General features: G+C 42.1%; 1 protein-coding gene across 2 annotated transcripts in view; it reads right to left on the reverse strand.

Moving 5' to 3' along the window:
- The window catches only part of mboat2a (membrane bound O-acyltransferase domain containing 2a), a 40,204-nt gene extending 14,340 nt beyond the window's left edge, over positions 1 to 25,864 (reverse strand). The window contains exons 1-4 of one of the 2 annotated variants that reach the window (XM_053434456.1): positions 25,762 to 25,854; positions 23,170 to 23,537; positions 6,550 to 6,695; positions 2,238 to 2,315 (exon numbers count right to left, since the gene is read on the reverse strand). In XM_053434456.1, the coding sequence (XP_053290431.1) occupies positions 2,238 to 2,315; positions 6,550 to 6,695; positions 23,170 to 23,253 (308 nt within the window). In that variant the 5' untranslated portion in view covers positions 23,254 to 23,537; positions 25,762 to 25,854. Of the gene's footprint in view, positions 1 to 2,237; positions 2,316 to 6,549; positions 6,696 to 23,169; positions 23,538 to 25,761 lie in introns of both variants that reach the window. The other variant, XM_053434458.1, reaches the window with a different exon arrangement.
- Positions 25,865 to 27,680: the final 1,816 nt, after the last annotated feature.

The raw sequence follows: 27,680 nt of genomic DNA on the forward strand, positions 1-27,680 counted from the left end.
TCTCGCTTCCCTGTCCCCCGGCAGCCAGTGCTGTGATCCCGCTCGAGGCGAGTGGGGAAGCGTCTGGAACATTCCCTGTCTGCTCACTAAATCCAAAGTCAAACAGTGCGGGGAAGTGGGAGAGCGGAAGAGAGCGAGAGAGACCCGGAGACGCACAAGAATGAGCGGCATGAAATACGACGCCCTGCCATCAAACAAAAAGAAGTCTGGTAAGGCTCGAGCCACACATTCCCAGCAGGTCCCGGGGCCCATGGGAGAAAGAAAGCTTTTTGCAACTGCAGCTGCCACACTGAACTCACTGTACACTTTCCTTCAATGACAGGGGGCCTGAGTGAGAGAACAGCGAATGGGGGACCGCTGGTATTAGGAGAGGTCAACTGCACTGTGTAGCATGCGTTCCCAAAGAGTTGGGAGATCCATAAACACAGGGCTAATGCTGGTTTCTACTAAATAAACTATAGACTATAATCAATACTGTTTTTTCAAGTATGACAGATATTAAGGAATATCAGAGTTCCAGAATGTCTTATTATTAAACCGGGTAAACCAATGTTCTCTCTCAAACTACAGACAGAGACAGTGAGTATCCACATGCTTTCCCAAAGCCAAGATAAGTAGTGAGATAAGTTCTGACAGTGGTGTTTGGAGACTCAGTTACCAGTTTGGTTTTATTTGTAGTTTTATTACGGCAGGCTCACATCTGTATTGTTGAGAAAGAACTACAAAACACAAAAACACCAGAATCTATGCCTAAAAACTATTTTCAAAATCACGATGGAAGAAGAGTAAAATAAACGTGATCATATTTCAGATTTACCTAAACGTATTTAAGTACTAGTATGTAGTATTTAAATAAACTTAAGAATTCTTAAGGCCTGAAATTCTGCTCATAAAATTTGAGACTTTCAGGAAATTATAAGATCTGAAAGGAACGGGACAAAAATGTGAGGATGCTAACAGGTAGAAAGGGGCAATCTTATCATTGGCTGGTTGACAAACAAACCTAATAATATCCCACAGACGATAGTGTAAAACAAGGCAAAGTGCCAAATGCCGAAATCTTTGATATGCAACCAACTCAGCGGTGTAGCTCAGAGATTAAAAGGTCCTTGGAGGGCTTCCTCGCCCAGCTGGCCAAAAAAAACACAGGGGCCCAGAGTTAAATCTATACCTGCAGCTAGGATAATAGCTAATTTGTTATGCAAAAAAAAACGAGGCAGTGGGTTCAACTGCCTCGACAAACACGAACATGTCAGTGCAACCTGCCTCTGTGGTTTCCCTCCCCGCGGCCCCCGACCTGCACCCGGGGGGGCCGGATGAACTTTATCTCCGAGCGTGGTGGAGGTGAGCAGGTTCAGCAAGGGTGACAGTGTATACAGTGTAAGAGTGTGTGGACGCTGCTTATCTACACACTTACAGCAGAGACAGAACACCAGGCTAAAAGCGCACTAATGCTGTTTGTTGACGTTTTAATCCTGGAGGGAGTAAGTGATGTGACATTTGATGTAAAACATGACTGGACGTCACAATGTCAGTGTCGTTCTCCCTTTTATACGAGGGCAGTTGCTATTTAGAGTAATGCTTTGTTAGCATCTATTTGAAGGGTTCGCCCGACGGATAAACCTCTACTGTTTACACCTGGAATTATAACCTTAAATTCTGATCAAAAAAGGCCTAAAACATCAAAGTGTGTGACTACAGATGTCTTAGTGAGGATGTAAGGAAAATGAGGACATGACTTTCTGACCCACTGTCGATGGGCTGTTTGAGGGTTGAGACTTAATTTTAGGGTTAAGGTTAGAATAAGGTTAGGGTTAGGAATTTGTCGTGATGGTTTAGATTAGGGCAAGGGGCTAGCGAATGCCTTATGCCGATGAGTATCCTCACTAAGATAGAACTACAAGATTGTGTATGTATGTGTGTGTGTGTCTGTTTGTGCGTGTCTTGATGAGCTATGGTGACAGATGGAAGCCTGGAGGCAAAATCGTTGTCACTATGACCCGGGCTCATGCGCCTCAAAAAGAGTCGACCACAAAGAAGAGGCGTGTCTGAGGCTCATCCACAGTGGACCCATTCTCAGCATTTATCTTGTCTAATATGCTATAAATCCCTTTAACAGTTTGATGGTTTACTGGCTTTTTTGCGCTTCTTTATTGTGGGAAATTGTGAGGCATTATAATTCCGACACTCCCAGGAAGCACATGTGGTCAATTATTACTTTACTCCACTTGACTTACTTGTGCATGTGCTCCAGGCCAGCGAACACCATGACGCTGTAGGAGAGGCCGCTCTGCACCAGGAAGTGGAGGGAATACCTGCGACGAGACAGACAGACATCAATAATACATCACTGATGCAAATGAACAGTAAGGCAGATCCTGTACAAAGGAGTTGGTTGGCATTCAGTTGACTGGTGCTGCATGAGGAGTGAGAAGAAAAAGAAGAAGAGAGGTATCACAGGCTGCAGTCAAAAAATGGTCTGGAACCTCATTTTATTGGTGTTTTAAATAGAATGGCACTCGACAGTGTAATCCTCTGACCAGGCCCCGAAGTCCCCGTATGAAACCACATTTAAATTCACCAAATGCAGAATTTTATTTAGAGCTGTGTCAAGATCTACCCATTATTCTCTGAGAAATCAATGATGTTGAAAAACTCCCTAAATCTAACTAGAAAGTGAAAATAAAATTCATGGAGCTGCGCCCTGTTGTGTTCTTTCTTGAGTCAACCCCCCCGACCCCTCCGCAACAGCTCATGGAAATCAGATGATACAACCTTTGTAGCGGAGAAGATATATCAGTGTTTTAGTAGTGCCGCATTTCTTACGAGCCAAATTTGCAAAAGTGAAGCAGTGCATGAGTAATGTGCAGAGCTCTGCGTCCACTGCCTGCAGGCATAGTGGGCGGGCCAACCGTTTCCCAGCTCTTCTGACACAGCTGCGAGGGCCGGCCCACAGAGCCAGTGTGTTAAAGTTGTTTGACACCAATAAAAAAACCACGGGAGCCGACAATTTAATGAGCTACAGGTTAGCGAATGTGAAAGGACCTTTTTCTGTTTGACGAGGCAGTTCGCTTCAGTGACAATTCTTTAATTTAACTTTTTAAACCAACTTAAAAATAATGATCAATGCACATGCCCCCTGCTTAAAAGCGACCATCTTAAACTTTATTTGCTCTCTGTTTTATGGTCCACATCCTGTTTTGTCATCACTTACTGTCACTAGGAAGCGGAAATTACTGCATTTCAAAACCACAGTCATGCCGTCAGCCATGTGAGGCTCCCCCACTCTTTGTGTCAAATCCAGTCACGGGAGGGAACGGTGACGATCGAGTCACACCATCTTATCACCTGATTCATGTGCCTTCCCCGCTGCAAAGGTTCCTTATGTCGAACCATTACAGTGAATTGTGTGTGTGCCCCCGCTGATAAAACATCCACCTCTCGTCCGTATAGCACAAAACAGTGCACACACACACACAGCTCAACAGCAGCAGCTACCAGATGGGTGTTTGAAGGGCACAGTGTGTGGTGCTGCCGGCGTCAAGCCTCCAGGAGAGCCGAGATGCCACACTGTGTTAGCAGTGAGTCAACAAGGAGGGCAAGGGCATCGGGGGTTGGCGGGGAACGAGGGGCCGGGGTGAATCAAATGAACGGAAAAAAGGGGGGGTTAACAATGCGGTATTATCTGAGGAAGGGAGAGGGGAACGATATTGAAAAAGAGGGCCATGTAACTTTAAACCTGTTTGCTTATTAAGCATTGAACAAACACAACAACTTGTTGTCAGGTCTGAATTGCCTGAAACTAAATCAGTCCCCTTTAAACCGAGCGAGTTTATTCCTCCCATTGTTATCTTCCCTCAGGAAATTTTCTTGAGGGCCTGAACGTGACAAATATCAGTCTGGTCGCCTGGTAAGAGGTCCAGAAAATATCAGAGTGGGCCAATATAACAATACAGCAGGAAAACCTCCCAGCAGCCGTAGCACATGAGCAGCTCATAACACATGAGCAAGCAGCACTGGCTAAGTTGTTTTGTATCCTGCAAACAACAAACATTTGCACGGAGCTCTGAGTTACCTTGACAAGTTCAGATTAATGTCATCAGTTTATTTGAATCAATATATTGTGCGGCATAAAAAAAACACCTTTTAGGTAAAGAAAAACACTTTGGTTCTTGTATTTAGCACATTATTTAGATAGTTCAACATAAAGAGCTGGTGCACTGAGACAAGAACAATAAAAAAAACATTTATTACCTTTGTAAAATGTATCCACTAATAAACATTTATATGGGTTTATTTCTATTTAATTACAGTAGCAAATAAAAGTGTCAAGACTTAAACTTCACCTATAGTTTGCTTGACCCATTCGGACGAATATAGGCTCAATTTAGGTTCAATAGGTTGTTGAGGTTGTAAAGTGATCGTAATTCATGAATAAAATAAATGTGTATGGGAAACTCAAGTTTGGATTTTTATTTTACCCAAACTGGTGCAAAGCAGAGAACTGTAACTGAAAACTGTATAGTACAAATATTGCCCCTGGTTTAAGAACTGAATCTGATTGGACAATGGCTGATTGAATCAGCCTTAAATCACAAATCCTTTAACTTAAAAAAAAAAAACTATACATGTACATTAAAGGATATATGTGTATATTTGAATAATTTATAATGCATACCAGGCCATGCTTTCTCTTTGTGTGCATTTTTTATGCATTTTATATATGATAGCCTTGTACCTATTTGGAAATATGAAATGAATCATGCAACGTTAGCTCTCCTAGCCACAACAACTGATATAATCCTGCCACAGATCAGTGTCAGACGCATCGTGAACTTGAACCGTCTGCCGCCGGGTTATCAGATCAAAGTCCTCACCTCAACCCTCATCACCTATTACCTGACGACCAGGTTACATTCACCTGATTAGCATGTTTCCGCTAGTTGGATGTCTAGCTAATGTTTTCTTAGGTCTGTGCGCACGCACGCACGCACGCACACGCACACACACACACACACACACACACACACACACACACACACACACACACACACAGCAGCACTTTGAGAGGCACTCTGCCAGAGGTATACAGTCAAGTGGGTTGTCTATTAAAGAGCAATAGCTTTGTAATTGGATATCAGTTACTACATGATCGACCCATTTGCTTTGGCATGGGTGAAGAGAATGAGGACAAGGTGAGGGAGAAAGAGAAAGAGAAAGTAAAGGGACAGCAGTGAGGGGAGTGGCAGATGTGATAGGAAAAAAGACGTTAACATGGAGAAGGTTGAAGTCAGGAGAATTACAGTAGAATAAGACAGAGAAAACTCAATGGGAAGTGAAATACTCTGCTGGTATAAATTATGTTTAGATTATCATTATCATGCTTTATCATTAACATTCATTTACACATCAAAAGCTGTTTTAGAAATGGACTCTGGGTAAAATCCAAAGAATTGGTTACGGAGTGCCCACATGCACAACATAACAGGAGCTTCTCTACACAGACGTGTTAACAACAGCATGAAATCCTGCGCAATTTTTCAGGCGAGAGATGGAACAGCCGGGTGCAGCAGACAGAGGCAGAAAGTGATGCATTGACTAAGAAGTTAATAAAACTATTTCACAATGTGCACCGATTGTCCAAATCCAAATATACTAAGTCGTAGCTCTTCCACTTATAAGGTCGAGTTGGCAGTTGCCAGATGTTAGCAAGTGGCCCATAGCAGCGAAACACCAGGACAGGGGATATTAGCCCATTCTGGCCGACCTGAAGGAGTTCCAGTATGACATGCAGTTTAATTTGTTATTCAGCCTCTTCAACTTTCTTGCTATGATTACATATCAATGACCTGGAGTGCAGTCACAAAACCTGTTGTGTTTTGCCTCAGGGATGTGAGTTTTTCTTTTGCACAAACAGAAAGGCACTCTACTTCAGGGTACAGCGGCATGGAATAAATACTGCTGAAATTATACTGCAATTAAAGATAGTTTTATATTGTTGATAAATCTGACCCTTATTTTATTGATTTATTGATACATATCGTCAAAGAAAATGTCAGAAAACCAAGAGAACTGTCCAAAGTGGCACAGCGCAGAAGACCAACAGTTCATACTGAGAAAAGTGCCAAATCTTCTCACTGAAAAAGTTTTTGATTGAAATAACTGAAGAATAAAATTGTAAATAAATTGTAAATTAGATTTAGTTAACTCATTGATTTATCAAGTTATCCCTTTAGCTGTAGCTGAAACGATCAGGTACATTGTCTGCGGTTTGTGAATAAGCATTCTGGGAAATGTAGAAACGGAGGAGCAGCAGTTGTCACTTCATTTCATAACAACATCTTTCATTACACAGCATTATATAACATTTCAAAAACCAATAAGTAATTCACCAGAATAACAATATCCTTCAAAATAGTCCCACATCATTTACTAATAATAATGTAAAATATTGTCAAATTGGGATATGGCCACTGTCTGATGGAAGAAAAGAGGGAAGAGAGGAGTATAATGACAAAGAATTGCTGGTGAACCCGATAAGTGACTCACCAGCCAAAGCAGAAGAGCGCTAAGTAGAAGCCCAGCAGAGTGGCCACCACATGTCGGATGAATGGACTGGTCTTACTGGGGTGGAGGTAGAGCCGAAACCACACAGCCATCAGCAGGGCAAAGAGCTGACACGCCACAAAGTTAACCTGCACAGAAGAACACACAGATATATTAATACAGATGCATGAGAGCTGGAGATGGAACAAGTTCTGTGATTAGAGAAATGTTGCGGTAAATAAATAAATGAAAAATAATTAGAGAGAACCATTTAGTTGACCTGGTTTACTGTGGAAAACAAATGATTTGCTAACAAAGTGTATATACACAGCAACACGTTAAATCCCAGATGTCAGCTGCATGAACGTTGTATAAAATAGCTGTGTCTAAATTCGGGGGCCACATTCGGGGGCCGCAGACTTCGGAAGCTTCATTTATATAACATTACAGTGTCACGACTTATTTATTATTATTTATTCATTATTATATTACTTTCCTCGTAGTATAAGATGTTTCGTTTTGTATATTTTTATATATTTATATAAAACGCTGTTATGCAATATATATAAATGTTATATGTGGAGAAAAAGACCTGTGAACCTGAACCAGAAATCGGCATAGGTGATCCATTGTGGCATCTTATGCAGTCTATCTTGCAGTAAACAATAAGACAAGAAATAATCTCCCCAAATGTACCATCATGTTGTATTTGTATATACTTCTCTCATGGTCAACCATGTTCTGTCTGAAAGGTCAGAGTAAAGCTGGGTTAGAGTCGGCATGAGACCTCATTTCATCTGCTAATGTCTCCAAATGTCAAAGCAAAGAGGGTTTACTCCAGACAATAGTGAGACACACTGGATCTATCAAGAGGGGACAAGGGAAACCACTCTGTTTGATAACACTTCATTTCTCTACATTGTGCATGTGCATTATGTGCTATTGATACCACTGCATCATGTTATCCTGTCAATTTGATTATTCCAAGACATTTTTGATGGAAGGACCCTCACGACCCAGCATTCTATTGTGTTGAGAGAAAGAGAGAGAGAGAGAGTGAGAGATATAGAGAGAGATAGAGAGTGTGTGTTTGTGTGTATGTGTGTACATCTGTATTCCTCCCATACAGAGTGATGACTCAGGTGTTGTGTTTAATGTGTCGTGATTAATAATCTATTCATCTACTCTCATCATCACACTCTACACTTGCACGCACACACATCTACACACACGCACAGAGTAAAAGCTTCATCATTTATTTTTTCCTCTAAGTCAGTCCCCTCTGCCTTCATTCTAAAAAATGTAATAAGTACAAATATATAACATACAAGACATACATGAGTAACTGCAGTTCAATAGCTGCTCTTCTAGTGCAATGACCTCATCACACATGATCAGTGACTGTACACGTTTTTAAAACCCAGACTTTATTACCAATTATTAAACGGCTGATTTCGGACAAAGGAGAAGTAAAAAGCAAGACTCGTTGAAAAAGTCATTACTCTCAACAGTGTAAAGCTCAAGCAAACACTTTTCCTCTAGGAAACCTTCATTGTTTGATGTCACGTCAAGTGATGCATGTCTGAAGACACAATGGACCACAAATATAGGTCATGTTAACAGATCCGTCTGGCCAGTAAGCAGTGAAAGGCTAAAGACACCCCGAGCACCATCCATTATCTATGGAACCTGCATGATTAATGAGAGAAAGGAAGAGGGACAGACATAGCCCTAAGCATGTGGGCACATTAAGTCTCCACGGCTAACAGTTGCATTAAAAAAGTAAATACTGAAGTGACTCGTATTCACTTCCTGGAGACCCACTTAACCCAAACCAAAACCAATACCTGCCCAACTGTACCGCTAACTTTAGTCTGAACCACTTCCCCAAATTGAAACACAGCTTTGGCCTAATTGGACAAGCTGTCCCCTATTTACTTTACTCTGAAAGTTGTCCCCAAAGGTAGCCTATGACAAGAACAAACACACACACACAAACAAACAAACGCACACACTCCTCACTAACAGAAGGTGGCCTTCTATTGTTCTTCTATTGTCGCGGACAGTATTGTTCAAGAGAGTATCCCAGTTGGGACTAAAATTAGTAATAAAAGAAGAATAATCCAGCAAGAGATCCTAAAACAAAAGGCTGCAACTGTCTGAGCTTCACCAAAGAGCAAATCAAGGCCCTGTTGATACCATACACTGTAAATGGTTGATACCTGGCATTCCCACGCATTACAAGTGGACAGCTCTAAATACAAAAGTTCACTCTGGGTTTAGAAGGCTCCTCCATATGGGTTTCCAGTTGTATATGCAAATAAGCAACTACATCATATCTACTTGCAAAGACCAAAGTCTGACTATGACAGTTCTGTTATCAGTGTGCGTGTGAGTGGGCAATATACATAGAGAGAATGAGCGAGAGCAGGGCCATTGAAGTCAGCTTTTACTCATTTGAAATAGTATCAACATTCAACCTGTGGAAGACAATGTTGGTATTACACTTAAATGTATGGGGAACAATAAGAATATACAAATATTTTTATCATAAAAAAGCATAGACTGTATACAAAGATGGCATTCCTCCCACTATCCAGAAATGAAGCCAATATATCCTGGATACTAACGCACCCATCTACCGCATTTGGAGCCAGAATCTGTGCAGTTTCAAACAGGATGGAGCTGTGATAAGCACACTCGGCCAATCGTGAGTCAGTCTCTGCTGTCAATCAGGACATTTAACCCATTTTTATAGCATCAAATAACTAATAAAACCCCAATTTAGAGAAAAATTTGTACTCAAACATTCATCATAGTGATAAGATATAAAATGATATATGCATTTCGTATGCACCTTGCAGTAATTTGGTCCATACCCCATAAAATAACATGGAATAGGCGGGATTTATGACCTATTCATTCTATGACACCCATCAGGTGGCACATGAGGCCTTGGCTTCACTTCTGGGGAGCTGCAACGCCCTCCATCTAAACTGGGTGGTCTATCGACGTGGCCCCCGACCCACCTATGAGTCTGGTCTGAGTGATTGGATCTCAAATATGTCCTGATCGCGTCTTGCATGCATTCCAACCCTTATAAACCCCTTAACTGTCCACTTTCTGATTGCTGATGCCATGTCTGAACAGGGCCCAGAGAGGCAATTAAAAACTACCTTATCCACTGGCCATTCATTTCTACCCAGGCGTGTCAGTTTAGACACCGTCTCTATTGTATCGAAAAGCAAACTTACCGTCATTGGTCAATCTAGCTACAGTTCCTTTCAGAGGCAAACAAGCCAGCCTATCGTTGTGTCAATAAAGATAAAACCTTTATTGACACTGGCTGCTACTTCGGGTCATTCAACGATGGATAACACGATAAGAAGATGAATGCTGGGTAACCCTTTAGTGTAACAAATTAGAATTAGTGCCAGGTTCAACTGCGGGTGACCCCTTCCTCCATTAAACTGCTAAAAACAAAATGAGATGCTCTGGTAATGACAGCGAATCACATCAAATGGACTTCCTCTGACTCCCTCTTCTCATGCAAGCCTCTTTTTTAAACAGTGTTTACCCAAACCCCAGCTTTGGATGTCATTTCACGCTTTGATTACTTCAAGCTGCTTTCGTTCTTAAGAAGCCAATGCTGGCTGGTTCTCTGAAAGAAAACTTGACTTGCCAGCTTGTGTGCCTGTCACTGAAATGACTGACTGGCTCATCTGCAAACATCCCACTCTTACTACAGCTGCTGATTTATCAAACCCACGGAGGAAAAAATAGCTGGCTATGTCACAGAGTTAAGACAGTTTCAGCATGAATCAGTTTTCCTGTGCGGACTCATACATTTTCTCCACGGACCTAACAAACCCAAAGATAATCATATCTATTTCAGTATCTTGTTATAAAAAACACAGAGTATTGTCGCTACTGTTCTACGGTCTGTGTTCTGACAAATGACTGTAAAAGTGGATTGACTAATGAGATTGAACCGGATGACCTAAAATTGTTGCCTGCTCTAGCCTGTGCTGTGGAGTTCAGGGTGTGGAGTCAGCCCCTCCCTGGATATGAACATGATGCTTTGTAAGAAAGGAACTTCATGTAGGAGACTGGAAGGGGCGTGACGGAGGACCTGTATTGTTCAAGCAAAGCCCAGATAATGGGTGACTACAAACACTTGTTGGAGTTGATGGTCTCTCTGTAGATCCTCTGTTTGCCCATAACCACAGGCCTCCGTCCAAAAATATAGGAAGCATTCAACATCACAAACACAAACCCTCTCAGCTCTCTAAATTCAAAAAGCTAGTCTGCGTTCAAAGAACCAACTTATGTGGTGATGAGATGCGTGGAAATCGCTGTATCCAACCATGAAACCGGCTGCTATTGTCTCCTTGTAAAAACGTGTATGTGGACCAGTTGATTGGAGAGATTATCATGCATGCATTACCTCAGGTGCCCTGAACCTGAGACCACTAACCGTCACCTGGGAAACTCGGATGATGAATGAACTGGGATGCATGTTTAAAAGACAGTTCCTGAGAGCTTTATTTTGTTCCCGATCACATCATCACAATATATGATCTCAATATTCATGTGTATATATATATATATATATATATATATATATATATATATATATATATATATATATATATATATATATATACACACACAGGGTGAATACTTGAAGAAAGGTTGTCTCCAATCCCATTTCTTTGGTGTTTACGTATTAACATCAATATAAAACACGAAGTTTGGACAGTTCATTCATTAAAATTACTAAAAACAAATGTAAAGTGACACTGGGGTTTATTACCAGCAGTTGGGAAACTGTCAAAGTGAAGGTAACCGTTATCTTTGCCTGAGCAGCAGTTGCACAATGAGACCACATTCCAGTCAACCTGCTACATTTCACTCACAGATGTTATTTTACACTGTTGTCTGACACCCATGCATCACAGATGCCTTCCACACTAGTGCAAAAAAATGAATTAACCACTGATGCCTCCAGGGCGCAAGCTGCACCTTACAAAGCATGTATAGCAACACGAGACGTTAGATAATGCACTGCATGAAAGAACTAAAACAAAAGAGACAACTCTTTGTTATACAGACAAGGTTAAATGTGTTTTCTCTTAGCCTGTCACCGGAGTTGGAAGTAGTTTACTGAATAAACATTTTGCAATAGACAATCTCCCGTGCCAGGTTGCGATGGTTTCTTAATTCATAATGCATGGATCTCCTTCTCCATTATTGATTTATTCCGCAGCCAACCCGGTCCTGGGGTACGCCACTCTTATTGTTTGTTTTGGAGTGTAAGGTTGAATATCTCGGCTACAGAATGGCTTGCAAGAGACTCAAAGGGGCATTTAAAAAAAGAAAAGCCACTCAGAGATAAAGACGATAAAAAAGTGGGACAGTGGTTCAAACTATGTATTAACTAGAATACAAGGGATGGAAACAAAGGTTGGACAGTTGGGGTTGTGTGTCCTCCACCAAGAAACTTTGACCCAGTTTGGGGCCAATTGGGGGGATTCGAAAATGTGTTGGCAAGTGGAAAATCATGTGCCTTTATTTTTCATTATTTTCTTTTCTTTCTTCTATCCTGTGTTAACAAACCCAACTTTCGTCCAAAATCTCAAATAAAGCCACCCCCAAGAGGTTTGGAAAGAACATACATCTTATTCACCTTCCTCCTCAGTTTGCGCTTTCTTTATCTTAGTACAGGAGGACGGTGCATTGGCAGATCAATCACAACCTGTTACAGGGTGATGGGATCAGGGAAACACAGGGAGCGCAACATATGTGCAGATGTTTTGATGGGTAGCGGGCACCAGTGAACGATTAGCGCTTAAGGGCAATGAGCTGTCAGGGAGTATCTCCTGGTAGCGGTGGCACAGGGCTTAGCTCAGCTTTAAGAAGCGAGTTACATTATAGAATGACACACAGACTGGCAACCGAGCTGAGGGGGAGGGAGGAAGTGGCTGTGGATGCAGTGGAAGAAGGAGATAAGCCAGCTTCCTGAAGCTCATTACTGAGGGAAATACGGTGTGTCCGTGTATGTGTGAGGTAGAGAAACATCACGACCCTGATTGACAATATTTCTATTGTCAATCATGATTTTACAACGACAATCATGATTTGACTATAAATTCGCCCCTTTCCCCCCCTGCTTGTTTTTCAGTCTGTCTCATCAGCTAGAGATGAGAGGACCAGACAATGGGTTGTGAAGACGTCAGTGATGGCGAGGGAACTGACAGATGGGGAGATATTTCTTCCTCTTTCCAGAATCACTAATTTCTCTTCGCAGGACAATTTGTAGTAAAAACTAGAAATCAACCCAAAAGCAAGTATTGAAAAAAAAAAAAAAAAATCATCCTCGCGGTATTTCTGAAAGAAGAGTCGGGATCATCCAAAGTACTCGTTACTTTCTAACCTTCATTTTGTCATCAGTGTGCGTATGTATATGTGACAGGAACATGCAGGAGGTTCCCTTGGAGCACATGAGGTAGATATACATCTCAACAAAACTGGCTTGTTGAGTCTGACCTGCTCTCTGCAGGTGCAGGACACCTTTCCCGTGGGAGAGCTCTTAGGTAATGACTTTTACTCCTGCAATTAGCCCGGGCAGCATCCCCCCCTTCACTCACCTCTACCCCCTCCCTGTGTGCACTGTTGTTGTTTAGCCCAGAGAGAGTAAAATACGTTTCCCTAGCAAAGCCTTAGCCGAAGCGGCTGGTGGCTTCCTGTCTGTGCGTGTGTGCTTGCATCTGTTCGTTTGTGTCGGCGCATAGAGTGGGAGATAAATTTAGACAGTCATTAGCATAAAACCCATTTTTCCATGTCGTTAAGTCACAACTACCCCCCCACCCCCTCACTCCTCCACCCTTACAGCTTATGTGACGCTACCGCCCAGTTCTGCACGTTCTCCTTTCCATCAGCTGTAGTCGACAGTGACTCATGCAGATTCAAGGCACTGCAGCCAGTGTAGAGGGAGGGAATCAGCAGCCAAAAGTTAAACTAAAGAAAATGTCTATGGTGCATACTGTGTCTTACACATATGTCCCGGGTCCTCTTTAGGGTCTACCACAGCACAAACACCCTGTGGTCAGCAGTTTTCATGTCAGGTGAGAGCTGGAGAGAAGTCAGTTCCCACGGAGGATTAACAGCTGACAATGAGAGTATTTTCAAATGTTATAAGGCTGGCTTAAGGAACTAAGTAGATCTTCATTTGAATGATCCAATATGTATTCATAATATGCTGAGAACAATCATTAAACTGCAGTATGATTTGGCTGTATGGGCTTTTCTTGTTGAAGCAAAAAGCTTCAACAAAAAAATATGGGAGCTGCTCCACTGACGGCCCCAGCAAGCTTAGAGGCAGATGTCTAGTTGCATTTTGAAGAAAGCGTAGGAAAGGACAAATACAAACCTTAATTTAAGATGCGCAACATGGAGATAAAAAACTAAGGGAAGTGCAAAAATTCTCACAAAAACCACAGTGCAGTCTGCAAATAATCATCTGTCCAAAACAAATATACACAGCTGTATATATAAGGAAGAGCACCAAACGATATGTAGAAGCAGAGAAGAGAATGTAGACTGTTGATGAGGCAATAAAGTTAGCTTTCAATCAGAAACATGGAGGGAGTGTATTAAGAAAAGCTCCAGAAATAATGCTTCGTCATCCTCTACCGTTCAACCCTAAACCCGAAATGAGAGTGAGGTCTGCCAGTGTTTTCCAGATCTCACACACACACACACGCACGCACGCACGCACGCACGCACGCACGCACGCACGCACGCACGCACGCACGCACGCACGCACGCACGCACACGCACACAGTATGGGAACATCTTTACTGGTTGGTTGGTTGGTTGCATTGTTTCCAGTGTACGTGGAGGCAGCAATAGATTTTACTATAATCCTCAAGGCTGCAGTGGTGTTCATGCTAGAAATCATAAGAGAAGTACCAAGGCGGGACATAAGCAGCCCAAAAGAGACATGCACACACACACACACACAGACACACAGGCACAGGAGTGTGCACAGCAGGGTGCACTCCTCTCGGGGCTGATCCACAGATAGCAGTCGGCTCTACGGTCAGACCGGCTAAAAATAGCCAAACAATGAGCCATTCCCCACAAGGCGAGATTATAGGGCTGCTTTCGTTCAGAAACGTCAACTGTGCTCGGAGCAGTCATCCCGGTGTTCGATGAGAAGGCATATAAGCATAATAATGATGTAATGTTATCAGAGTCGGGATGCAATCACACAGTGATGAGTGACCTTGGTTTATGTTCGTGTCCATCTGTCATCATGTCAGTGCACGGACAGACAGGAACAAAGGACAAGGAGGAGGATGACAGACGTATTTTTTTCATTGTAGCTTTGAGTCAGTCTCTAAAAGGGTCCTTCTTTATTTAATGTGCTTCTATTGGTTCCTTATTTTTCCTACCGAGCTTTGGTTGCTGCTCCATTGAATATGTACACGTCCTTGCAAACAACTGCCAGCCATGTGATTTATCTTTAAATACATAGTATTCAGACGCCTTCACGTTCCTGTTGCAGCCTTATGGCCCAACTGTTCAAATACACCTACTCCTCACATCAATCTACACTCAATACCCTATCATTTTCAAAGTTTCAAAATGTAATACTTATTTATTCAGACTCTTTACACCATACTTAGCTGAAGAATGTTGGCCAGAGATTACAGCCTCACTTCTTCTACGACACGCTGTGCACATCTGGATTTCGGAATTTTTGAATCTGATCTGAATCAAATTGAACCCAATTTGAATGGATTCATAAAATATCTTGCAAAGATCTTTAAATATTTGTCTCAAGTGTTGTATCCTATTCTTAATCAAGAGCCAAAACCCAAGATCTGTCGTCTGATGGGTTTACCCAGTTTCTCATAAAGAATATCTGCTAATGAAGACTATGCTAAAAAGTGAGACAGGCTGTAGATACACTTTAACCAGCACCCTCATGTTGTTTGAGCATGGGGCCACAGCTGTAGATCCTCAACATGGGACGTACCAAGACTGAAGTTCAGTGGGAGGGCATGTTGCCACAGGTGATCATTTATGCTTTGAAAAAAAAGACTGACTTTGAAATAAAAAAATAAAAAGACTACAGCTGCTTACATAATAATGGTAATGTATCATCGCAGAACATTCTGTCGTCTCTCTGTCAGAGGGCGAGGACTCCAAACAATCCAGGGAGTCACATCGGTTTCTTTTTTCTTCTTCTATATTTTAATACCGTCTCAACTTCCAGCAATCGGTCTGAAAGCCAGATCAGATTGATCCTCTCCGAGACCATCTCTTTTGTTCAAGGCACCTTTCACACCTGCTATTTAAGTCTGCGTGTAGATGTGAAAGCGCCCTTAGTCAAACAGTGAAGAACCAACAATACACTACTCATTGTTCCTGAAGCCCTAATCCTCAACCATACAAACCTGCCAGATCAGGTTAGACGACTATTCATGACTTAAATTGACCATAAGCTGTAAAGAACAGCACTGAAATTTAAGTTAAATTGTCAGTTAATCTATGCTCGTGTTATCAGTCCGACGACTTTTCAACAATAGTTTATGAGTAAAGGAAAAATGGGAGGAGAAGAAACAGAGCATTCATAGCTTAAGCCACCTCTACCTAGATGAAAAGAGGAGGCACTCAGTTGCTATGATACAGCACCACAGTATATGCAAAATTCCTCAATGGTGTTCAGAGGGTGAAACAACAGATCTGTACAAGGACTCAAATGACCAATTGTGAGTGTTGACATTAACAGTTGAGTGTGAAGGCTTTATACAAATTTTGTAATTAACAATAAAAGTCCACTTAAAACCTAGAAACGTTAACTATAATGCTCAATTGTCAGATCTGGGCGAAGGACAAAAGGTTATTTTATCTGTAAGGTTTTTAAAAAAGACAAAAAAATGGAAGGCAAAAGTTACATACGCACGTTAAGTAGCTGACATTTTCTGTCTGAGTGAATGTTCTGAGATTGTTCTACTATGATACTGCTCAGATACAACATCAAGAAGAGCTCCATGTCCCATTCAATGGCGGTAGTTTATAGTTGTGAAGAGACAATTAACTGAGGGGGGTAAACACATTAAAAAAAAAAAAATTATACTGTTTTGTTGAGCCACCGTTTTACAAAAGAATATCTTAAAAAGGATGATTGAAAAGAAGAGGATTGAAAAATAGCAGAGGAAGACTTACTCACAGTATGATGGAGAAATGAATACAAGTTTATGTTTAATCCTGATTTGTCCAATCTCATACATTTTTGAGGAGGCATCAGCTAGTCTTTTCTAAATCACCCCATTGTCTTGTAATTTAATTTATTTTCTGCTAAGTTGTATTTTTGAGTTTTGATGATGTCACTGGTGACAGACGGATGGACAGATAGAAGGAAAGACAACACGAAAGTCAGCAAGAAAGAAAGAAAACATATCCACAGTATATGCTGATGTAAAGGGAGGCGTATCTTAAGTCTTTGATTCTTGCTTGTCGGCCAAACCAACTGGTCCTCCAAGCAAAAGGAGAGTGGAGGCTTATTAAGCACAGAAACCCAAATCACCCTCATGACACCGCACCATTACTGAACGGACCTGATGAGTTATGAAGCTGAGTCATGCGGGCATCCACTTTCATGGCAGCAGCGAGTACTTCAGATCGAAGAGGAATGACCGATGCACAGATTCCCCTGCCTGTCTACATCCACAGCAAGCCACTGTAATGCAATAACTCTATCAATACGGGACAAAAGCATGGTTGATGTGATCCAACAGGCTCACTCTGGCAAAATTCATAAACTCAAATTAGATCAAACTCTGCGGAAAAAAAGTTTGGAAAATGTAGGGAACACACAAAGTAATCTGATTCAATTATGAGCCATCATCAGATCAATACGGATTATCTCTCTCCATCCCACATTGGGGCTTTTTGTAGGAAACATGACCCGCACTGAGTAACACTGTCAGAGATAAATGGAGGAATAGAGGAAGCCTGACAGTTGTACAGTCAGAGGGTCCATTCCTCGGCTTCTCTGGATTACATTTTCCTCTGGCAGCTGAGACACATGATCAGAAAGTCTAAGCCAGCTTCAATGGGAACTGCCTGCTTGTGCATTACTGTGAAGTCAACCACCCAGTAATGTTAACAACACACCCAGGTCTTCACGTGGTCCCCAGGAGGAATCACACATGCCTGGGTTTTTGACTGTGCGCCATATTATTGGCATCAGCCAGCAGCACTCCATTACACAGAGTCATGGGGAAAGAAATCAATTGGAGGGATAAGACTCCCCAGACGACGGCCAATTAAAAGACAAGGGGGAGGTAGGGTAACTCTGACGACACCCATGGGCTTAAAACTAGGACCAGTGGCCCTGAGCTGGAGGCTCTGGGGGACTCAGTCAACAGCGGGAGGTGTTGGAGGGAAGCCAACATGAGATTCTTCAGGTAAAGATGCTCATCACAATAAAACCTAAACCTACTGAGTTTAACTCTGTGTATACAGCTGTTCCAGAAGATTGGGTCCAGAGGTTTCGCCTTTCACAAATGAAGAAAGCAGCAGGAGATTGTTCGGCTTCCCAACAACAGGGAAATGTCGAGAACATTCAGGTGAAGGCATCACCAGCCTCAGCCCCCATCACATGAAGCTCTTGAATCTTCTAAGTTGACATGTTCGTCTGCATTTCTACATGTACGGGACCTCATTTTCATCGTGGGATATTTGCATTCTTTTTGTCTTTTTCAGTTTTGCGTCCATCATCTGTTAGAAAGCTCTTCAACTCCCCCACACACTCACTGATGTCTCCCGACATTTTCCAGCTAAATCCTTTGCGGATATTTAACTTTTTTACCCTAAAAAAAATCGTCCGGAGCACCTGATTTTCACCTTCCCTTTCATTTAATGACAATGTCCGACTTGTATCACTGATAGCAAGGAACAGTCAGTGGTTAAAAGGTGGGCGGAGAGTCAAACCCTCAGCACCATTTGAGCTCACAGGCCCACGGTACAATAGCCGGGTGGGAAACGCAGCAGCGACAACAACAAAAGACGGCTTGTTATCGTGATAAAAGATTTGGCTGTTGACTGTGACAAACTGCAATGCAATATGTCACATAAACAAAAGACTGATTGTAAAGCTGGGCCAGCATAGGCGGGCTTTCGTGACCACGGGACACACAGCAGCACAACCTCTGCACGGCCAGCTGGTACATATGGGGCAGCATATTTATATCTAACACAGTAGGTTCACTGAAATGATGGCTGCATATTAGAATCAATACAAACAGAGCTATTATAATTATTACAATCCATATAACCATGTGACACAAGAGAGACCAATATGTCATCTCTCTGCCATAACTTCTCTGTATGTACTGATAGAAAATTAGCTAGTAGTTTACTCAAGTACCAAGAAACAATAGATGTCCAGGCTACATTTGCCCTACATACTGAATAAGCAGGCTCCTTTTTTCAAACCCTCTTCAGCCACTGAAAATATCATCCAAATTCCATACTTACATGAATACTAAATATCAACTATTTAGAATGATGTCATCAGAATAACCCTACAGACAAATAAGCTGTGGATTTTATTTAAAATGTCAAATTCTGCCAGGGTATCAGGTGTAAGCTTGCTAACCAAGATGCAGTCTGCAGACACAGATGGAAAAACCTGCTTTGTGTAAGCCTCAGCACTGTGTGGTCACCTGCATTTAACACAAAGAACAAAAGGTACATGCTAAAATCAACAGTATTAAGGGATATGCATGAGTCCCGCTTTATCACCACCTTTTTGTTTTAGATGACATCAAACAAAAAAAACCTGGCACCTCTTGGTTCGAGCACAAACACTTTGAAATACATTAGGAGGGCCAAACAATGAAGGGATTAACAAACAAACAGGAGGTTGTGAGGGTTCATTGTATGTTATGTATATGTGAGAGAGCCAGCAGAGAGATGCACCACGAGCACAGCTGCTGCATGTTGAAACAGCTGCAGCGAGCGAGTTACCAAACGCCTCCTTTCAGGGGGAAACAATAGTTTCAAGGTCAACAAAAAGGAAGATGGGGTCTAAATTCTGATGTTTCAGGTGGATGAACCGGGGCCCACAAAACGTCAAGGTTGCTAGTAAACCTTAGTAGTGACAGTGCAATGGTTTGTGGGAATTTTTTCCTGTTCTGGATAATAAACTTTATGGTGCCCTGACCCACTGCAGGGGGAAACATACAGGTGGGATATTGGCACGCAACACAGACAATGGAGAGACTGGACCTGGTATGGTTTCACACTGTCCATGAAAATGCTATGCTAATCTACAAGGCAGCTCTGCTTAATAGTATCAAATGCATGTGTGCTAATGCCTAAAGGGACTGAGATATATCAGTATGCAACACCTGCAGCTAAAAAACTATGAACAGAGAGAGAACTAAAGTCATCTTAAAGGCCGTGAAAACGTGTGTTCTGATAGAAATGGACACTTGAAATCAAGCATGCTGTTTTTGGACTGGAGCATTATGGAAGTTTAAAGTGGAGATGGGGGAGTCCAAACAAGCTACAGCTACAGCTTTAGGATTCTCTGAATGAACACGGCCAAGTGTTGCAGACTAAGAGCTACTGGATATGACCCCCATGCCACATGGCTGGTGACAAGCAGATGAAAAGTGCTCAAATAAAACCATATCTGAGGGAGACACAGCTTGGGGGGGTCAGGGTGTGATATCTTGAACCTATAAAGCATCTTCAGAGCTCCTGGACGAGAGTGGGCCTCATTCAAAGCACCTACAGTGTGTTACAGGGAAGAGACCGAGCACTGTGTCATAGAAAAAGAAAGGAAAGCAGAGAGAGGCAGGAGCATAGTGTCAGTTCAGATTTCACAGCTCCCATTATAGCTCCGACACAGAGGTCCGTCTCTCCAGTGGGTTACCGCCCTAACAACATACATACAACCGCTTCAGAAAAACCAGTGTCTGCCGTGCACACGGATCATACTGTATCTGAGTGGCTGTATTGATTCCTGTGGCGCTGATAGCAGCCCTGGCACAACAGGGCAACCCAGTTGGCGGGAAGCGCACAAACCACAAAGGGTGACAACCTGTCCAGCAAAGTAGGGTTGGCAATGATAAGACATGATTACGCATCCTGTTTGTGTAGTGCCATTGCCACATACTCAGCCGGTATCCATTCAAAACCAGAGAAACAACTAAGCACAGCCACAGGCATAGAATTCCAAGAGTCAATACCAAGTTCAGACGAATCATTTGTCCTTAAAAAACAGGAGGTCTTGCCATGCAACATTCCAATCAGAGGGTGGAGAGGTTTTATAATGAAGCGCTCCAGTCTGCACATGCAGGAGGGATGGAGCTCTCCTTATGTTTGAACTACAAGAAGAAAAGGAATGACGTCACATGGCTCGGCAGCTGTGGTCAAGATCTGCTGATGTGGAAGTCAAGTTTGCAAAAAAATTATGTATCATCCGAAATAAAGCTGGATGCATAAGAATCTAATAGGGTTAGGGTTAGCTTAAAAATGTCAGCTTTTGGATATAATTTCAAAAATGAATTCTTTACCACATCTCAGCTGAGGATACACACACTTCCTCCCTTGTGCTCCTTTGTAATCACTACAAGGTTTTGCTTGGGTTCGGTCCGGAAAATGAAGTGAGTCATGAGCTTGTGGCTTGCATTGTAAAAGGTACTTTGCAGTAGGAGGAAACGGGCTCATCTGTATGTGACACCATACTGATAACATAAGAATAAAGATAGCAACAGTAGATTTATCCTGCTACTGATAATGGGGGGAGGGGGGGGGGAGACACAGGAAGTATCTGCCAGCATTAGAAGAAAAAAGACGAAGGATGGTTTTGGCAGTTGCAAAGGGGCAACACTGTATTTTCCCTGATGATAATACACACATTGGAAAGCTGGCTACCAAGTTTAATTTGAGATTACATTGTGCTTTCATGGAAAAGAACATTGCCTGGTGTCCTTACAACCAAAACTACAGCTGTAACCATGTGGCTAGCAGAGCAAAGGTATTGGTTGGACCAGTAACTCAGGGGGAAATTGCATCCTCCGCCGCGTAGAAATACTTAAATCACAATGTAGTTTGGAGGAAACCACTGTGGTTAACGTGGGATATTTCTACAGTTTCCTCGCTCCAGCCACAGCAGCACTTCGACAAATCAAAGTGTCAACAGTTGAGGTGATGGAGGGAAAAGCAAAGAAACTGGTGTTTTGGTAAGGGGGGAAATCTGGGCTAACAAACCCTGAGTCGTGAGCAAACGCTTCCACACACAACCACAGGCCATCTGTAGTCTACAACCTTCGTTCATTGCTATGGAAATATTATTTGCATAAGTGCTTGTGTACACTGAAGGGTGCGGCGTGCATTCGATTCTGACAGTGTTACCGTTTAAAAAGCTCGAATTTGTACACAATGCACTGGATTCCCCTTCTGTAATCTAATACAATCACAATATCCATCCCATAATTTAAGGTGGACCGCACCTATGTTATCTACCCAACCAGTTTCAGGACAGACTGAGAAGGTGTGGTGGTGCCCAGTAATTGCAGATGAGCAGTCACAAGAAAGAACGCCACAAACCACACGTTTTTAAACTTTCCCCTCGGCCTGATGTATTATCTGTAGTATTAATAATATTATAGGGATCTTAAATTGTTATAATTTGGTTCTCTGCCCTTGCTTTATGATTCACAAATATATGAATTCCTTTATACTCTGTAGTCTTGGTTGTCATTCTTATCGGTTGCTGAATAAGGTTTTTTGATTACACGTTTGATAACAGTTCTGTTGGTTTTGATGCAGTTCAGGAGTCACATGTAAATATTTTAATAAATTAAACCTTGAAGCTGTGATCCATACAAATCATGAGCGTAACCTCATGACAACATATCAAATGCATGGCCTCCTCCAAACTAAAGCAGTATGATGCCTAATGCAAAATCTGACTTCATTCATAAATACATGCCCCCTGGATTTCCAATATACCCATATTACCGGTTTTTTTTCCGTTGTACAACGGCTTTTCTTCCTCAGCTGTAAGAAAGGCAGTTGCAATGGCATCACATTGATCCCCGAGGCCTAAATGTTCCACTCGGTTCTATGGCTGAGTGCATGTTAAATGAAATGTAACTAGTTAATCCAGATTAAACTGGGTAGACTGCAGATCCAGTGATCTCCGAGGGAGTCTCCGCTGTGGCCACCGCTGGATCGGAACTGGGTGGCCATCGAAGGGCACAGACATTAGCTGTGCTCGTAGCCCTGAGCTGATGTGTGAGAGCGGAACAACGACAGTGATTTGTGTGTGTGTGTATGTGTGTGTGTGTGTGTGTGTATGTGATTTTTTTAGTGTGTGTGCACTCGTTTTCTGTAAATCCGCAGGCTGAGAATAGCGGGTTTTTTCGGGGGGGCCGAGGAAGAGCAGCGGTGCGCATCACCAACCTCTGCTACATCCGCACGTATGCTAACGCTAAATACGCCGATTTTAAAGTACGTTTTCCACTCGGGCGGGTCGTGAATCGCTATTTCATCCACCATCCCCTCCCAAAAAAAAAAAAAAAACCGTACCTGGTCGACGGGGAGATTGATGATTTCGCTGATGGGCTGCAGCAGAGTGGATCCGGTGCATGGTGCCGCCGTTTGGGTCGCCATGCTCGGTGAGGATCCGTTCGAAAAAAATCCCCAGTTTTCTCTCTGTTGTCTCCTTCCTCCGCTTCTTCTTCCCCTCCCCGCAGCCGCTGGTAGATCCGCTGCTGCTGCTGCGACGGGCTGGACGCTTGTAATCCACAGAACCCCAGTGACAAAGAGAGCAGGGGTGGGATGGTTGCGACCAACCACTTCCTGTTTCGCCTGTTCGCTCCTCTTTTAGCTAGCACCTCACAAATATGAGCACATCTGTGTTTGAGCTAGTTTAGGTGAACATATGTGGGCGACATCTGCCTCGACCGGTTGGGGTGAGGGGAGAAAAATGGGGACGAGAGGAGAGATGGGAGGCAACGAGAGAAGAGAGAGAGAGTTGTTTAACCATTATGTTTAAGCTCTGTAAGACTGGTTGTTATAATGAAAATAATAAACTTCAGTTGTGCCATGGTGTCATCAGGGGATTCTGCCTTTTAGTCGCAATGACGTTAAAAGGGTATGCTGAGGCTCAAGGTAAATCTGACAAATAAAAATTGCCCTGAAGTCCCAAAAGATGATATTTTTTGGTACATACAGAAGTCCCAAAAGATGATGTTTTTAGGAATTCAGGGGCTCTATAGAAAACACAGTTTGAAACTATTTTCAAGCTAAATAAAAAATAAACTGAGCGCAATGAAAGTGGTAAAGAGATAAGAGATCAAGTGAAGCCTTACAAAAATGGGAGCCCTCCACATATCTCACCTCTAAGATCAATATTAAATTATGGCTTCTGGCAAACCAGAGCCTTGACCACTTCTGATTGGATACAATGCAGGCTTTCCTTTGTTCTCTTTAACTTGTGTGATGTTTACATTTGTTTCTGTATGTTGTTGCTTGTACTACGGATGTAAAAGTGCATTCTTGCCTGATTCTGGCATGTTTACATGTATTTTTTTTATACTGATTTTCATTAACTTGCTCTGTCCCTATCAAATGTATAAGATAAATCTGTATGAAAATCTAAAAGAAGTAAAAATAATACAAATAAAGAAGATAAATCTGTGTGAAGTAATAAAATACAATGAGGTAAGACCTTGTTAAACGGCGACTGTGCTGCATAATGATTTATAATGTGGTTATAATAATCATTTTACGCCACACACGACCCACACAAAGGTTACTATTACAGTAGAGTAGGTGGTGAACTATCTTGACTGCAGAGCTCCTTTGTCGACATTAAAAAATGGTGTAAGTGTGGGTGGAGAGATGGGGACCCACCCCTCAGCAATAACCATCTATTTTCGACCTATCGCGAAGGGGAAAGTGAAAGCCACCAGCCAACCGGGTTTTTCCAAATGGAGGCAGGGGGCGGGGCGAATCTTGATTTACAGTTTTGAGAGCAAATCGAATTGTGCCGGAGCTGATGATTCATGTGGAGCCTCCGTCCCTAGCCCTCAAGTATTTGTAGCATTCCACACGTGAAGGAGAGAGAGTGTGACGTAAGGGGAGAAGGGGGGGGGAGGAAGCCAGCAGGAAACGAGACAGTGATGCATCTCCAATGTGAACAGCATCCCACACTCACATGCATCCAAGCACTGTACACAAATGTGTTATACTCACCCTTTAGGATCATAGGTCACAGAATGAAACATGTCACATTTTTAAATCATGAATATAGGATACAATGTATTCCTAGGGTCTCAGCAGTAAATTTAAATTTTAGGGCTGTCTGGGCACATCCTATATCTCGACCTGCTCTTGACACCAATCAGCCGCACCTCATGTTGCTATAGCAGCGCTGAGCCATCAAGGACCTCTGAAGGTGTGCTGTGTCATCAAGTACCAAGATGTCAACATGGAATTCTCAAAGTAGCGAGGTAGAGCCTCCAAAATCTGATTTGTTGTCCCAGCACATTCCACTGACTCTCGATTAGATTGAGATCTGAGGCCTTTGGAGTGCCTTGAACTCTTTGTCATGTTTCTCAATGTCTTTTTGCAGAGTTTGGCACTTTAGACCCTCGATGACGATACTGAAGAATCGTCGCCATGAAGGGGCGTGATGTTTGCAACATTGTTTAGATTGGTGGCAGACCTGAGTGTCAAAGTGAAATGCCTTTCTTCACACCGACCTGTCCATGTCCTTCTGCAACCTGTTCCCCAGTTAAATGACGCACATGCACCAGGCCGTCCACATGATGTAAAGTCGTCCAACTTGGCCACCTTCTTACATTGCTCCATGGTCCAGGTCTAAAGCTTAGGTGCCCATTGTTGGTGGTTTTGGCAGAGAGCTCAGGTCAGTATGCACACTCCGACCAGTCTGCGGCTACACAGCAGTGAGAGACCTGACGACTTGAGTGTGTTGTTAGGATCAGTTTGTGGTGGATTGGGCCCCAACGGCCAGCCTCCACTCCACAAAAATGCACGATAACAATTACACTACACCATAAAGTTGCAGTGAAGAGAAAGCATCTAAAGGTCAAAGGTAAGAATGACTTTGAAGTTTTACCTGAAAAGATGGTTCAAGGTTTTCCAAATACTAACCTGGCAGGGAATGAAAATGAAGTTGGTGCATTTGCAAGATAAAGGTCATGTTTGCAAAGACTACCGTGATCAGTCAGATCAGCAGTGGCTGCTGGAGTTATGCAATGACTGGAAGTGAAACTTGCAGCAGCCTTCTGTTTTAGTGTCCACTGTCTATCAGCACCACCTACTGGTTATAGCGACTCCTAGCGCACCACATGGATAGCGTTGAAGTAAATGCATTTTCCTCTTCAAATACGATGAAATAAATACTTCAAATAGAGATGGTTAAATCAAGGTAATACGCAGAAGAATTTTAAATAATATTTTCAGTCATCAAGCTTTGAAGTATGTAGATTCCACTTATTTTCCATGAAATTACTTTTCTTTCTTTTGTTCATATGTTCTTTTGTTCTTCTTTCTTCTTTCTTCTTTCTTCTTTCTTCTTTCTTCTTTCTTCTTTCTTCTTTCTTCTTTCTTCTTTCTTCTTCCTTTTTCCTTCTTCCTTGTTCTTTTTCTCCCTTTGTTTCTGAATGGATGAATGAATACATAAAGCAGGGAAGTCATTTGCACCCGCTCACAGTTGCCAGTAGAGAGCAGCACTTAATAACAAGAACAGTCCATCTGGCTGGACTGACGTTTTTAGACTTTGGTTCATCCAGAATTCCTGTATCATAACAAAGCCTTCAAACGAGTTATTACTGATATATACTTTTAATCTGTGAGAGAATCACTTTATAAAGATTTATAGATATAGATGGATTTATCATGTTGAGACTGGTACAAAGAAATTCGGACATGAAACTTTTTGATGACTTCCGTTTTCTAAAGGACTTAATGCGTATACCTCTCACCTTATATAGACTAGAGCTGACACTGGACTTACACAGTTTTTATCATGGAGAAAATCAACTCATGCAACGCTAAAGCAAAAGCTATGCAACATGCCGTCACACAAGTATGGTATATACTTTTCATCTGGGAGAGATTTATAAATATAGATGGATGTATCATGTTGACACTGGTGCAATGAAATTCTGACAGGAAACATTTGACGCTCATAAATCTGATTTCCCTTTTCTAAAGGACGTAGACAATGCATAACCCTCTCACCTTATATAGACTACAGTTAGTAGTGGACTTACACACATGAAACTCTATCTCCCACACAGTTCTTATCATGGAGAAAATCAACTCATAAAAAAGATGTACAACATAACATAATATGTGACGTCTCATATATGCCTGGCTTCAGAGAAAAGGAGACGTTTGCGAGGAAGAATTAAGGGAGGATGAGGAACTGAGGCAGTGGAGTAATAAACAGTAAGAAAGAAAGGAGGATGAGGAACTGAGGCAGTGGAGTAATAAACAGTGAAGACCCTCAGGCGCCCTGGTGGACAGGTTCCACTTATCACATCAAAGCTGGATACTTACATCTGAGCAGAGGTAAAGGAAGCGGGGAAATGAGGAGGATATGGAGCTCCACACATAAAACAATGTATTCAGCACATTAAATATGAATTAGTAATGCAATACATGTGTTTAATTCAATGGGATGTGTGTTAAATGAGCATGAGTGGAATGTCTCAACCCCACAATAAATAAATATGATCCTAAGGATTAAACTAGTTAGACCTCAACCTGTATGTAAAGTATTATTGAAGGTGCTTCATAAATACAAATGTATTGTTATTTTCTCTTGGTATATATTGTGTGTGGGCCTCATACTGCATTTAACACTGGTGTATCACAAGGTCATTTGAGGCTGCGCATCATTTTCAAAGCGAAAGGATTTCATCAATAATTAGAGAAAACAGCAGAAACACATTTCAAGCCAGGGTATCTTACATAAGAAGAACCTTGAAAGAATGAGAACAATTATCAGCTAAGTTACGCCTTTAGATTTCATTCATCACATATGTTTTTTTTAATTTAAAACG

This window comes from Pleuronectes platessa, chromosome 11 (assembly GCF_947347685.1).
Source record: "Pleuronectes platessa chromosome 11, fPlePla1.1, whole genome shotgun sequence".
Classification (NCBI taxonomy): domain Eukaryota; kingdom Metazoa; phylum Chordata; class Actinopteri; order Pleuronectiformes; family Pleuronectidae; genus Pleuronectes; species Pleuronectes platessa.